Raw genomic sequence first — 13,565 nt, forward strand, 5'->3', positions numbered from 1 at the left:
TTAAGTTGTGTTAATTTACTTAGAAAAATGGCATAATACATTTCCTTTGGGGCTTAAAAGGAATGTATGTCTTAGACAAGAATGCAGAGTTAGGGCATGTGTGAAGATGGCAGGAACCTGAATATTTTTATTTTCCTTTTTGGCCTAAACACCTCTGAGTTCAGGGTTGGGTCCAAGTGATGCTCCATTTTCTAGTTATCTTGAAAAGAAGTGCATTTTGCCCTTAGGAGACTAAAGGGGGATCTGGAGTAATTTAGATAGACCTTTATGTGATTAATAAGGAAATATAGGCCAACATAAGTTTTTGAGGTTCTTGTCTAAAAACTGCTGAGTTAGTACTTGCTAGGCAAGGTGATGGGTGCAGGAGAAATGAAATCTAGTCTACAGTTTTCCACCTGATTAGAAAACACAATCTACTCCCCTCTCCACAAATACTCATGAAAACAGGGACCCTCTCTGTGGCCTCTGCCTCTTTGATTTTTCTGCAAAACCTTATATTTGCCTCTTGCACTTAGCCCTGTTCTTTCTGTTCCCTTTGTTCTTAATGTAGTGTAGGACCACCTCGACTGCCCTACCTCAGTACATTAGCTTCCTAGTAGGTCCTGCTCCCTCCAGGCTCAGACAGTGGTCTTCCACCTTGTTGCCACAGTTAGCTTCACACACAGTCGTGTTGCTTCTTTGAAAACCGCCAGCATGGCTACCCCCACTCACTGTGTCTCTTTTCCAGGGCTCCCCTCAACCTATGTGCCCTCTCCTCGAGCCACTCTGGCTGGTGACCACACTGGTCCTAATGGGGTTGGCCTCTTCGTTTTATTCTTGAAGCTGACATTTTATTCTTGAGGCTTCACAACGCAAGCCTGAACTTTCCACTGGAGACAACAGAGTGAATTTGGTTTGAGTAAAGGATAATTCTGTTGGGGCACCTGGGTGGCTCACTGGGTTAAGTGTCTGCCTTCTGCTCAGGTCATGATTCCAGGGTCCTGGGACAGAGCCCTGTGTCTGGCTCCCTGCTCAACGGGGAGCCTGCTTCTCCCTCTCCTTCTGCCCCCTCCCCCACTTGTTCTCTCTCTCTCAAATAAATAAAAAAAATTTTAAAGGATAATTCTGTTATCAAGGTTTTCCCTTCTCCTGGAGAGACCAAGGACCACTTTCTCATTATTATCCTAAGACCTCAGATTGTCCCTCTGCCTCCCTGGATGACTGGTGGCAGGGCGCATTGCATTCACAGGGCTCCAGAGTCCCCTTTGATAAGGGTCTGGGGGGACCTGTTTCTGCCCATTTATCTTGCCACCCGAATAAGTCACTTAGCCCGAGTGGAGTCAGAGGAGCGGGCACGTTCATCTTCTAGGAAGCACTGGACAAGGCAGGAGTGGGGGTAGGGGGACACGATCAATAACGGAGCGAGGGGTCAGTAACTACGCCTGCTCCGCTATTACGCCTTACTTTGGGGGAAGTCTTTGCACTGCAAGCCATAAACATTCAGGTAAAATAAAGCTTGCATTTCTGACACGCCTAGCTCCGGCACCGGTGCTGTCATGGGCTCAAGGCGTGCCCACGGTCCCGCCCGAGGTGGCCGGCAGGATGGGCAATGAACAGCGGTGACCACTGCTGACCGTGTGCATCGCAGGATGGGTCCGACCTGACACCGCCCAGTGGCAGCCGAGAGAGGCCGGACGAGCGCTGAGGCCCGCATCTAACGTGCCGCGGGGCCACCAAACCGACGACTTCGGGTCAGGGCCAGAGATCGCCAGGGCCCGGTCTGAAGTCTGTGCACCTGGGGAAGAGACACTGGCAAACGTCGCGCCCGCCCTCCGGAGACAACGACACCGCAAGTTCACTCCCACCGCCACGCGCGCAGCCAGCCCCGGGGCTGCTCGGGCGAGAACCGCCCCGCCGCTGATTGGCAGCTCCACCTGGGGGCGTGGCCTGGGGCGCCGAGCTGGAAGCCCGGAGGCTGCTGGGATGCGCCCGCAGAACCCTGCCTCTGCCCCGCTCCGCCCCGCCCCCGTGCCTGCCTGTGATTGGTGCCCTCGGCGCAGGGGCGGAAGCTCGGCTGTGGAGCGCGCGCAGCGGTGGCGTCAGTCCGGGTGCGACCTCCGGCCCGTCCGGCCCTCGCCCGGCGTTCCCCCGTGTCACCGTCATGGCGGCCTCGCTTATGCTGCGGCAAGGACGGTCCGGGGCGCTGAAGGTAAAGGGGAGCCGGGCCGGCGGGGGGAGGCCGTGCAGGGCCAGGGCCATCTCCGGCCGTTGACCCGCCTCCCGGGTGCAGGAGAGGACCCCGGGCCGGAGCAAGTGGCCGTGGGGCGGGCCTGGGGGGCCGGCGAGCGGGCACTGAGCCCGGCCACAGCCCCTTGGCGGACCCCGACCACCTGGGGAGCGCCAGGCGCGCGGGGCCGGGGCCACAGGGCAGGTGCGAGGGCTCCCAGGTGTCAGAACCGTTAAGGACAGCGTCTTCACCTCTTGTTTAGCCGGGAGAGGGGGGAACTTTCAGGTACCGGGTTCACCTGGTGACCTACCGGGCAGCCACTGGGAAGTCAGCTTACATTACCCCGTCTGTGAAAAGAGGAAGGAAGAAGGGCTTGCTTTTTCCATATAGAAAAAAATGTAAGGCCACTTAACTAAAATTTTAAACGGCTCTTATTACAAAAAGCACTAACTGTTCATTGTAAAGGAGAGTATAGATAGTTGGGGGTTATCTGTTTCAGAGAGCCCACGATTTAGTCCTTGAAATACCTGCTTCCAAATGTTTGTTTCAGCTCTCATGGGTACACATAGACACGTACTTGCAGTCATAAACATAGAAAACATATTTTTACCTTCACATACATAGGAGAGGCACCTCTGTTCTTTATCCAGCTTCTAGAAAAGTGCTCAGCACACAGCAGCTTTTAGTAAATACATGCTAACTGAATTATCAGTTTATAAGGTGTTTGCCACTTACGATATAAACAGTTCAGAAGCAGTTACTATTCGTCTACATCATTATTAACAGCCAAATAGTATTTCTTCTACTTAGCGTTCTAAGTATAGGAAAACATTTTACAAAAAAAAAAATCAGTATTTTTTGTTTAATAGGTAATTGGGGACTACAAAAAGTGTGCACGGGAGAAGCTCTGTTTTGACTTTTCTTGGAGTTACATAGTTAATAATGACTGTCCTGTGGGGGTTTTTTTGCAGCTTTTTTTGTATTTTCCAAAATTTCCATAACACATATGTTATGGAAATTGTAATAACTATGAGAAATATACCATATGAATGCTTAGTAATAACACATAGTATTTCTGTGTTGTAACAGCTTCTAAATGGCATTACTCTAAAATGTCCATATTTGTTAATTCTTCTGTCAGACAATGCTCCTAGAAGCACGAGTGTTTCGAGGACTTGCTTCCACGGTTTCTCTTTCTGCAGAATCAGGGAAGAGTGAAAAGGGACTGCCACCGAATTCCAAGAGGCAAAGTCCACCAAAAAGTAAGATTTTAATGATAGTCATAAGTGAAAGAGAATGCAAAGCAAATAAATCAATGTGCTTTCCAAGCATGAAAAGTTTTACTAACTACGTAATTTAAATCTTCATTTCCAGCAGTGTCCAGATTATAGACATAAGATCTGTGATGGATTTTAGACCAAACGTATCAGTCGTGTAACAGCCTTTTGACTCAATATTTAGCCCTGAACCAGTTCTGCTTGTGTTTTCTAAGTGCCATACTCTAACACGCAGCAAGGGGATGCAGAGTGCAAAGGCGGGGGCGTTTAGAGGGCCCAAGTACAGATCCCACACTCCCGTGGTAGCTCTGAACCCCACCTTGCTTTTCTTCCCCCAGTTGTGGCTTTTCTCAGTGTCTCTGAAACTCATATGTGGCTTCCCAGACTTTGGTTGGCCATGGTCCAGAGTTGCAGGCATCTTTTTATGACCGTGGAGAGGGAGTTAAGGGCAGGCACCGTTCTCCATTACAACTTACTTTGATGAAGCATGATGTCTGATCTGTTTCCAGCTCTTTTCATAGTCATTTTGATTGTTATTGCTGGTTTTTACTTTCTTTTCCCTCCTGAATACCAATGTAGCATATCCTCGTGGAAGGAAAATAGAAAGTGCGACAGTATATTTTAAATACTTTTGGGAATTTTATTTTCTACTCCCTGTTCATTACTAATAACTGATTATAGGGGCATCTGGCTGGTTCAGTCCCTGGAGCATGCGACTCTCCATCTCCAGGTTGTGAGTTTGAGCCCCACATTGGGTGTAGAGATTACTCAAAATCTTAAAAAAAATAAAAAAATGAAAGATGTGTATGTACAGTCTCTGCAAACCCTTGACTTTTATGTGTGGTTCAGAATGATAATTTGAGTTTGTCTTATTTTCATCATTTACCATTTCCTCAGTTTGAATATTTGAAAGTGCTGAGATATTTTTTGTTTTATCCCTCCTTGGAGTGCACACAAAACCATCGATAGCATTTAAAATATTGGCCCTGTTGAGTGTGCTAGCCCCTGACTGCCTTTCATGCCCCATCGATTGCGGAAACACCCCTTCCTGATGGTGGCTCGTTCCCTGGAGGCCTGAATTCAGCTCAGGCGAACTCTGTTTAACTCAGTCCAGTTTTAAATCCAGTGTTCTTTCTTTCTTTCTTTTTCTTTCTTTTTTTTTTTTTTTTTTAATGAAACCAGAAGGCCATGATCACTCCTAAAAAAACGTTTACAGCCAGAATGTCAGTTCAACTCTGCATTATGCCTGGCACGTTTTTGACACTCTTTCAGTGTTTACTGATGATTAGTTGCCTCTCATTACTGACGTTACCGCTGCCTTTGGTGAACTTTAGTCTTGTGTCTGCCCTCCTACCTCCCGGGTTTACGACACTGAACTAATGGGGGATATGTGAGTGGAACGGGGTGCTGGGTCATGGGACAGTTCTGGGTGCAGTTATGAGAAGGGTGCACTGAGCTGGGAGTTGGGCTTGGACCTGTGTCGTTTCCGCCCCTGGACGCAGCACCTCCCTGCCAGAGTGGGGCCAGCGAGAGATGCGCGTGCATGCTGTGTCCATCATAGAGTGCTTCCAGGTGGGAAGACAGGATCCAGAACCACACTGTCTCTAATGTACATTACATTTGTATCCCATAATTTAACAATAATTTTAGGGGCGCCTGCGTGGCTCAGTCGTTAAGCGGCTGCCTTCAGGTCAGGTCATGATCCCAGGATCCTGAGATCGAGCCCCACATCGGGCTCTCTGCTCGGCAGGAAGCCTGCTTCTCCCTCTCCCACTCCCCCTGCTTGTGTTCCCTCTCTCGCTGTCTCTCTCTCTCTCCGTGTCAAATAAATAAATAAAATCTTTAAAAAAAAAAAGACAAAAACTATCATTATAAAAAAATAATAATAATTTTAATCCGTGTATGAAGATGCTTCTAAATTGACGTGTGCAGGTCTCCATGTCTATCCGAAGTGTCAGTACTTAAAAGATCAGTTGAGTGTCAGATGCACAAATGCTTTTTGCCTGCTAGTGGCACATTGCCAGCTTAAACCCCTGTCCAAGCTCTAACAGAAGTTGCCTGCGTGCAGACCGGTCCCTAAGCACTCATCCTTGGGGTCCCATCTCTAGTCAAAGGGTCTGCCTCAGAGTCAGGACCCGGGTATTACAGAACGCCTTCTGCCTCATTCTGTCTGGAGCTCCAGCTTCTTGTGGCACATGCTTCCTTCCTGAGGGGACCCACCAGTGCAGATATGAGTCCAGGGTCTCCTGGTAGGTCCCCCCTCCCGCAGAACCACCTGGCTCCCTGGCTTTGGTGTTCCTTTGAATCCAGGCACTGGGCTGAGTTCTGCCACCATCAGTATTAAATCATTGACTAAATAACTTCTGTGTCGCTTTTTAAAGAATCTGTCAGGAAGCCAAAGTTAATTATCCATTTCAAGTCCTTATTTCAGTTTGAAAAGTGAGGAATCTCTGGAAATAGGGATTCTTTGTATTTAATCCTAACCAACGGTGCCAGCCACTGTTCCAAGCACTCCATATAGTCTCTTGTCTGGTCCTCACAACCCCGTGAGTCGATGCTAGTAGTATCCCTGCAACGTAGATGAAAAAATAGAGGGAAGAGAGCCGTGAGCTGCTCAGGGTCACACATACGTCTGCAGCGGAGCTGGTCATGAACCCAGGTAGTAAGGCCTCACTGTCTGTGGTTTTAATCACTGTGCTGTCTTGCCTCTGAAAAAAATCTAGATTCTCATGTATTCATTAAAAAAAACAACAACAAACTTTATAGCCCTGTACATCTAAAAACAAGTTTTAATTAGCATATAAAATTTGAGTAACTGATTCCTTCATGTTGTCAAAATGTGCGTTTGTTTTTGAATATGCTTTGTTTCCAAGATTAGTTTTGTGACCCAGTGAGAAGATACGGAAGAATTCTAAGGTGGCTAATCCATTTCAAACACCAATAGTCATTTTTGCTTTAATAAGGAGACCACTAGGGGTGCTCGGCTGGCTCAGTCAGGGAGCACACGACTCTTCATCTCGGGCTTGTAAGTTCAAGCCTCACATTGGGTGTAGAGGTTATACTTAAAAATAAAATCTTAAAAAAAAAAAAAGCTTTGATAGGGAGACCACTAAAAACTTGAAGGTCATGCCCTCACTTTTCAACTGAGCAGAAAAGAGATTCGGGAAATGTTAAGTTCTGTTTTGAGAGGAGATAGAGAAGCAGTAGGACTTCTCTCGGTGTTGTTACTAGAGTTTGTAGGCCTTTATTGTGCGTAGGCTGTTATGGTCATTTATATGATCTCTGACAGAGTAGAAACAGTCCACAAAAGTCCCCGGCTTGTGCTGTGAGACAGGCCTCCGCGGCTAGACTTATTTAAGTAGCGTTGTGCTTTCATATGATTTTCAAGGAAGGTCAGCATCAAACTAAAACATAGAGTGTATGGGCACCCTGCCTCTAGATAGAAGAGACTTCATGTAAACAAACCAGTAGGGTCATAAAGTGAGAGCCCTCGTTCCTCTACATGAGAGGGCTGTTTTCGGGTGACCTCATTCTGCGCTGCATGGTTGGGCGCAGACTCTGGAACAGCAGTTACTAGTGGCAGCTCCAGATCATTGCGGCAACTTCCTTCTGAGTCACAAGAGGACACTGGGTCCGGGCTGCAGAAGGTCAGAAATTGGCTGTCATTAAAAAGCAAAATGCAGGGGCACCTGGGTGGCTCATTCGGTGAAGCATCTGCCTTCAGCTCAGGTCATGATTTCGGGGTCCTGGGATCAAGTCCCCACATCAGGCTCCTTGCTCAGTGGGAGTCTGCTTCTCCCTTTCCCTCTGCCCCTCCCCCCAGCTCATGCTCTCTTGCTCTCTTTCTCTCTCAAATAAATAAAATATTTTTTAAAAAAAAATAAAATGCGGAGCACCTGGGTGGCTTAGTTGTTTAGCGTTTGCCTTCGGCTCGGGTTATGATCCCAGGGTCCTGGGATCGAGCCCTGCATCGGGCTCCCTGCTCTGCGGGAAGCCTGCTTCTCCCTCTCCCACTCCCCCTGCTTGTGTTCCCTTTCTCGCTGTGTCTCTGTCAAATAAATAAATAAAATCTAAAAAAAAGGCAAAATGCATTACTCTGTTTTAGTCTATTAGCCTTTCTGTGAAATTCTTCCAATAATTTAGCATGAATAAAAAACCTTAAAACATTCTTATTTCATATAATAGAAATTTCCTTTTCAAACAGAATTTCTAAATGATATCACTGTTGATCCCATTTGAAATTTTCTTTCCATTTTCAGTAGATGATAAACCAACCTATAATGTGATTTTGATAACTTATTTGCAGTTTTTTAAATCTCCACAACATATTTGGGAAGATTTAGGCATTGTAACTTTTCTATTCAAAGCAGCCTATCTAAGATGCGCCTTATTTTAACTTAATTTTTCATACTTGGAAAATTTAGATTCCACATTAAACATGGATGAATGATAGAGGTGAGCAGGCTGGGGGGTGTGAGGGCCACTAGGAGTTTCTGAGCTGATTCAGGTAGAGTTTGGAGAGAGAGAAAGTTCAACTGCATGTACACTCCTTTGCCTCATTTTTATGTTTAATGTGATCCTGGAGTTCTGTGTGAGTTCTGAGAGCTGCATCAACACCTGCTCGGCATTCAGAATGCAGATTCTGGGCTGGTAGGTGGCCACAGCCTCAGATGTGGCATGGAGGAGGTAGTGCTGCTGGCGCCGCTCTTGCTAGGGGAGATGATGGCGGAGGGGGAGGTGATGGTGGAGGTGGTGGTGCAGGTGGTAGGTGTGAACAGTCACTCTGCTCTGGCTGTGCCGTCCTGCCCTTTCACACTGCCCATTTTCCTCTCTGTGGCCCATTTCTGATTTGTGGTTACTCCTCCATTTTCTGTGATCATTTCCTGTCATTCTGTCACGTGCAGGTCCCTGAGCTCAGAAAACAGTGAGAACCTGTTGTGGATACTGGTAAGACAGTGAAGTTAGGAATACATTTTTTCCACTTGAGAGAAGTAGGATTGAAATCTCTTCAGTATCAAATACACTCCTACACTTGAAAATAGACTCTGCATTTGGAGTTTGCTCATCTGTAATGTATTTTTAAGATTTGCTTTAGATTTGGAAAGTAATTTTAACTTAGAAACACTTGTCTTATATTTTTCCTCAAATCTGTATGGTTAGAAAAGATTTACCACCTGAGAAAATTGAATGAAGTTGGTTCTAATCAATGTACTATGCAATTTTATTTTTTTAATAATTGACTCTACAAAATGCAAGGGTTTTATATTAGCAATTATTCTTTTTTTTTTTTTTTCAGCTTAAAACCTGTTGTTTCCAATGATACACACATCAAGTTATTTTAGACTTTTTTGGTCGTGTAATAGTTTTCTCTGGCTAAAGAAGTCCCCAAATGACTTGTGATTTTGAAGGACTTCTCTTCCCCATGGGACACGTTCATTTGAATGAAATTCTTCCCACCCCATGACCCCCCCAGCGCTCACACACATGCATGCACACACCCAAATGATGCAAACCAGGCTCTTGTCCCTGTTCTGCTCTGCTGTTTTGTTCAGAAAGTTCAGGCTCATCCGGTATGGATGACTTTCTTAATATTTGAGAAGCATCAATTTTTTAAAGATTTAAGAAATTACATTTTTTTTTAAAGATTTCATTTATTTATTTGAGAGAGAGAGAGAAACTGCATAAGAGGGGAGAGGGTCAGAGGGAGAAGCAGGCTACCCAATGTGGGACTTGATCCCAGGACTCCAGGATCATGACCTGAGCCGAAGGTAGTCGCTTAACCAACTGAGCCATCCAGGCACCCCAAGAAATTACACATTTCTAAAACCTGCAGTAGTCATTTGGAAATATCTTATAGTTTAACCGTTTGAAATTTGGATGAAATAGTAGTTTAAAAATGATCAAAAGAAGCTCTCATTGTGAAAAGTGGAGACAAGTTTGTTACTTCTGTTGGTAAAAATCCCTGTTTTTAAATTTTTCAGCTGCAAAGAAAAACATATATTTCTTACTGTTCTCTTGTCATGTGGCTTGGCTTTGACCTAAGAATGCATTCCCGTGGAACATTTCTTAGGATAATTACATTGAAGATATTATAATAACAAGCTGTTAGTAATGAAATGTCTGTGACTTACTGATGAATTTAGATTGTTTTACAAAATATTGAAAATAATATTCCTCTTTATGCCATTTCCTAGATGTAGTGGAACCAAAGGAGAGGGGCAAGCTACTAGCCACCCCAACAGCAGCTGAATTGTCCAAAAACTTGTCTTCACCCAGTTCTTACCCATCAGTTGTGAATCAGGGCGGGATGGTAGCTAGCCCTCGCCCCAGTCCCGATGATAGCATGCTATTCACAGATGAAGGGGTTCCAGAGTTTTTGTCAAGAAAGACTTTGGTAGAGTTTCCTCAGAAAGTTCTGCCTCCATTCAGAAAACAGGGTTCGGATTCAGAAGCTCTTCAGGAGAACAGGGGAGGGACAGACGATTCATCATCCTGTTCATCTAGCTCCTCCGACTCAGAGTCTGATGAGGAGGGTGGCGCCTCCAAGGTTGATCCTCAGATGACGAGCAAGGGCAAAGGAGGGCTTCCCAAACCGCAGGCCTCCCGTTCCCTTGAAAACAGAGCCTCCAAAATTGCAACCTCAGCCAAAGAGAAGACCCAGGCACAGCAGGGACAGCCAGACCTCAGCCCTCCAGAGAGACCCCGCCAGGCAAAGAAGAAAGGGCCCACTGTGAAGCCATTAGAGGACAGAAAAGACACTAAACCAAAAACCACAACACCCAAGTTACAAGCAGATAAAGAGTTTATGAAGCAAAATGTCAAGGAAAAACAAATGGAGAAAATATTTAGATCAAGTGAAAAAGATAAAGGAAGTCAAATGCCACTTAAAGTTAAACAAGTCTTACCTGACCATACAAAATCCGTATCGTCTACACAGCTGGCTGGCAGCCCGGCGCCCGTGCAGCTGTCTGAAGGAACCAAAGAAATTAGAGCGGCAGGACAGCTGCACTCACCTCCTGCGACCAGAGAAAGGCATTTGGAAAAACAGGTATTGGAACATGGTGGAGAGGTGGCATTTCCCCCCGTTGACAAGGAAAGTTCCGGAAAGCTGGTAACAGGAGGAATCCTGAAGGCTAAAGAGATTTTGGAAGACCAGGTACCAGGACGACCTCTGAAGCCAGGTCCTGTTCCAAAGGAAGGCGTTTTCGAGGAAAAGACCACAGGGCTGGAGCTTGAGGGAAAAGACGAGATGGCTGTAGAGTCGGTGCCTCGCCTGGAAGAGCCGGATGACACACAGGGTACAGCTTGACTTGTGCTCCCTTGAGAACCTCCTTTTCTGTGCGGGTGGCGGGCCGCTGAAGGCCCATGCGGTGTGCAGAAGCTTCCAGGTAGTCAGCCCCCGCGGTAGAAGCCGGCCCGTCCCGGCGGTCGTGATTGTGAATACTGCACACCTTAGCACAGCCCCTGGGGCACTTTCCGCTTACTCTGCAGGGGAAGTGGGAGCGTTGGGTCATTTCTGCCCCCCGGCACCTCCCTTAACTTTGGAGGCGGTCCACGGGTCCGTTTCGTGACCCTGCCGAGCCTCTTCTCCGCGGAAGGGGTCCCGGGTGACTCCCTTGGGCAGTGCTCGCCCTGCTGGGAGGGTCTGAAGGGCTGCTGCTCAGAGCCTTGCCTTCACATTCCTTAGTGAGAGGCAATCCACGTGTTAGGAATTAGAGCAGGGAGAGACCCAGGGGCAGCCCGGAGCCGCTTCCGTCTTATTTCCACTGGCTGACGTTTCCTTCTCTGATTCACCCGGAAAACACAGTGGGCTGCTTTGTTTTTCCGTACTGAGTTTTTAGGAAGGGCTATTTTGCTGTCATAAACGTTTAGTATTTTATTCCTTTTATGCTGCCCTCTGGCGGTGCACGGTTATAGAGGGCGTGTGCAGTCGGTGGGTCCTGGCGACGCAGGGAGGGCGGGCTCCGGGTTCAGAGCCTGGCTCCGCAGAATGCCTGTAAAATGCATTACTAACAAACCCGGCCCCTTCCTGTTTGCTCCGTAGTCTTCCTAAAGCCTCCCCCTTGCTTGACGTTACGTGATCATTGTTACTGGTTACTGGTTATGTGGACAGAATTTATGTGTTTTCTTCCCTCCATTTTTCTCCCTCTTTCATTAATATGCAAAAGTCCCCATGCTTGCCAGACTGGTCAAAACATCAAGAACCGCATTTCCTGATTGTACTGCTTCAGTCATTCTGCTATGAACTGGAGAGGAAAGCCCAAACCTTCAGGATGATGACAGGGTTTTCACTTGCAAACCATTTTGAAAACAGTTTGCTTCTAATTTTTCACGAACGTGTTCTTTTGCCCGCATCCCTTATGCCCTTTGGAGGCTAAGGCCACCACCGCCCTGGAGCACAGCCCATTGGCGGGTGTCCCTGAGTCTTCCTGCTCCCGCCGCCTGGCCCCTTGCCCTCTGGCGGGATTGATTTCATACAAGTTTTTTGAACCCACATTTCCCTTCAGTTAACACCATCCCTGTATCTGCTTTGAAGATGTCGCTACCCCGCATTGGGAGTCTCTGCTCCTTGAGATTGGGAAGATGTCAGGTCTGAATAAGACATCGTTTTTGTTTAATACAACTGAACACATAAAAACAAAGCTTTTGATATGAATTCAAATAGGGAAACTATTTAGGTTATTTTCTGTGCAGCCCATGTAGAAGTTGGGAGAGTCCCGGTGGCAGAAGTCTAGGATCAGCAGGCACATCACCCGGCCCTCCTCCCGCTACCCCCACAAGCCACACCTCCCGCCTCTTACCGCCTGGCCTGGGGCAGGAGAGCTGCATTTCTTTTGCTTCAACCACACACTTTTAGTTCTACCATTACCAAACATTCTTTGTCCACGAAAAGAAATAAAATCTAGTTTGTATATTTTAATCTGAATCTAAAGTATACCAACAACTTTTTCAGAAAAAGTTGAAAACTATACACCTCATTTCCATTTCCCCTTAAGTTGGTTGTTATGTTATTACAACAGGGTCTATCTAATTTTCTTGTATCCAGAGACTTAACAGGCTTAACTTAAAGCTCCTGCTTTCTGTAAATGGTTTATTTCTAATAGATCCGTTTTTTTTTCTTGCATCTTTAAGTGGCCTGATAGTCCCTTCATAACTGTTATAGGCATTTTCAAAATTCTGCCAAGTACAGGACCTAAAAGTATACAAAGTCAGGTATTAGGACACATCGTAAGAACCATCCCATTGCCCCCATTGTGAAGGCTGTGTGATTTAGAATACATTTTCCTTGATTTGGCTTCTGAAGATCCTTTTGCTTTCACAGGCTTTTCTAATTAGTTTATTTCAGGCAGGGTGTGTGAGGAATGTTGGGTGCGCAGGTGTCTGTGAGCTGTGCCCTGCGGAGGCACTTTCTGTCCCGTGTTCTCACAGGCCTTGCTTTTCCCTACAGAGCCTGCTCAAGCCGCTGGCCTTGCCGAGCCATTCGATAACACCACGTACAGGAACCTCCAGCACCATGACTACACCCCGTACACCTTCTTAGACCTCAACCTGGACCTGTCCAAGTTCAGGATGCCTCAGCCCTCTTCAGGACGGGAGTCACCTCGCCACTGAGCGCTCCCTTGAGAGAGTAAACCTTCCGGTGTCTGGGCAGCAGAAATAAAATCCGCTCCAGTCATGAGGCCTGACGTGTATAATCGGTGTCCCTTTTACCGTGAACAGTGAATTAACAACACTTCTCTGTTTATTCAGCATGCATTTAGAAACATCTGTACACAAGGATTTTTCTCCCATGATCCATAACCTCAGAGAATTGTAGGCAGTTTCCATCACTGTGATCCCACTGTGTTGTGTCCCTGGCCAGTTTAACGTTAATCTGCTTCACCAGCTAGGTGTTGAGAAATGTAATGATAACTTCTAATTTGGTAGGCCTAGTTCTTGATAAAGCAAAATTAGGAGTTTTACTAATTTTAACTACTGTACTGCAAAGGAATTAAACATTAAATATAGCACTTTATTGTTAGAGAAGGAACAGAGTCCTTCTGTTCACCTGAATTAAGTTTGAGATGTAAACTCAGGGAAGT

The 13,565-nt window shown here is 46.4% G+C and overlaps 1 protein-coding gene across 4 annotated transcripts; it reads left to right on the top strand.

Annotated features, from left to right (window-relative positions):
• Positions 1–2,048: 2,048 nt before the first annotated feature.
• NDUFV3 (NADH:ubiquinone oxidoreductase subunit V3) lies at positions 2,049–13,159 on the top strand. 4 transcript variants are annotated; one of them, XM_027586463.1, is made up of 4 exons: positions 2,049–2,188; positions 3,348–3,468; positions 9,678–10,781; positions 12,932–13,159. In XM_027586463.1, the coding sequence occupies exons 1-4, from the start codon at positions 2,141–2,143 to the stop codon at positions 13,093–13,095; spliced, it is 1,437 nt and encodes a 478-aa protein (XP_027442264.1). In that variant the 5' UTR covers positions 2,049–2,140; the 3' UTR covers positions 13,096–13,159. The 4 variants fall into 4 exon arrangements, with proteins under 4 accessions (XP_027442264.1, XP_027442266.1, XP_027442267.1 ...); XM_027586465.1 differs by having other exon boundaries at positions 3,409–3,468; positions 10,421–10,781; XM_027586464.2 differs by lacking the exon at positions 2,049–2,188 and adding an exon at positions 2,458–2,604.
• The last annotated feature ends 406 nt before the right edge of the window (positions 13,160–13,565 follow it).

This window comes from Zalophus californianus, chromosome 1 (assembly GCF_009762305.2).
Source record: "Zalophus californianus isolate mZalCal1 chromosome 1, mZalCal1.pri.v2, whole genome shotgun sequence".
In the NCBI taxonomy this organism is placed as follows: Eukaryota; Metazoa; Chordata; class Mammalia; order Carnivora; family Otariidae; genus Zalophus; species Zalophus californianus.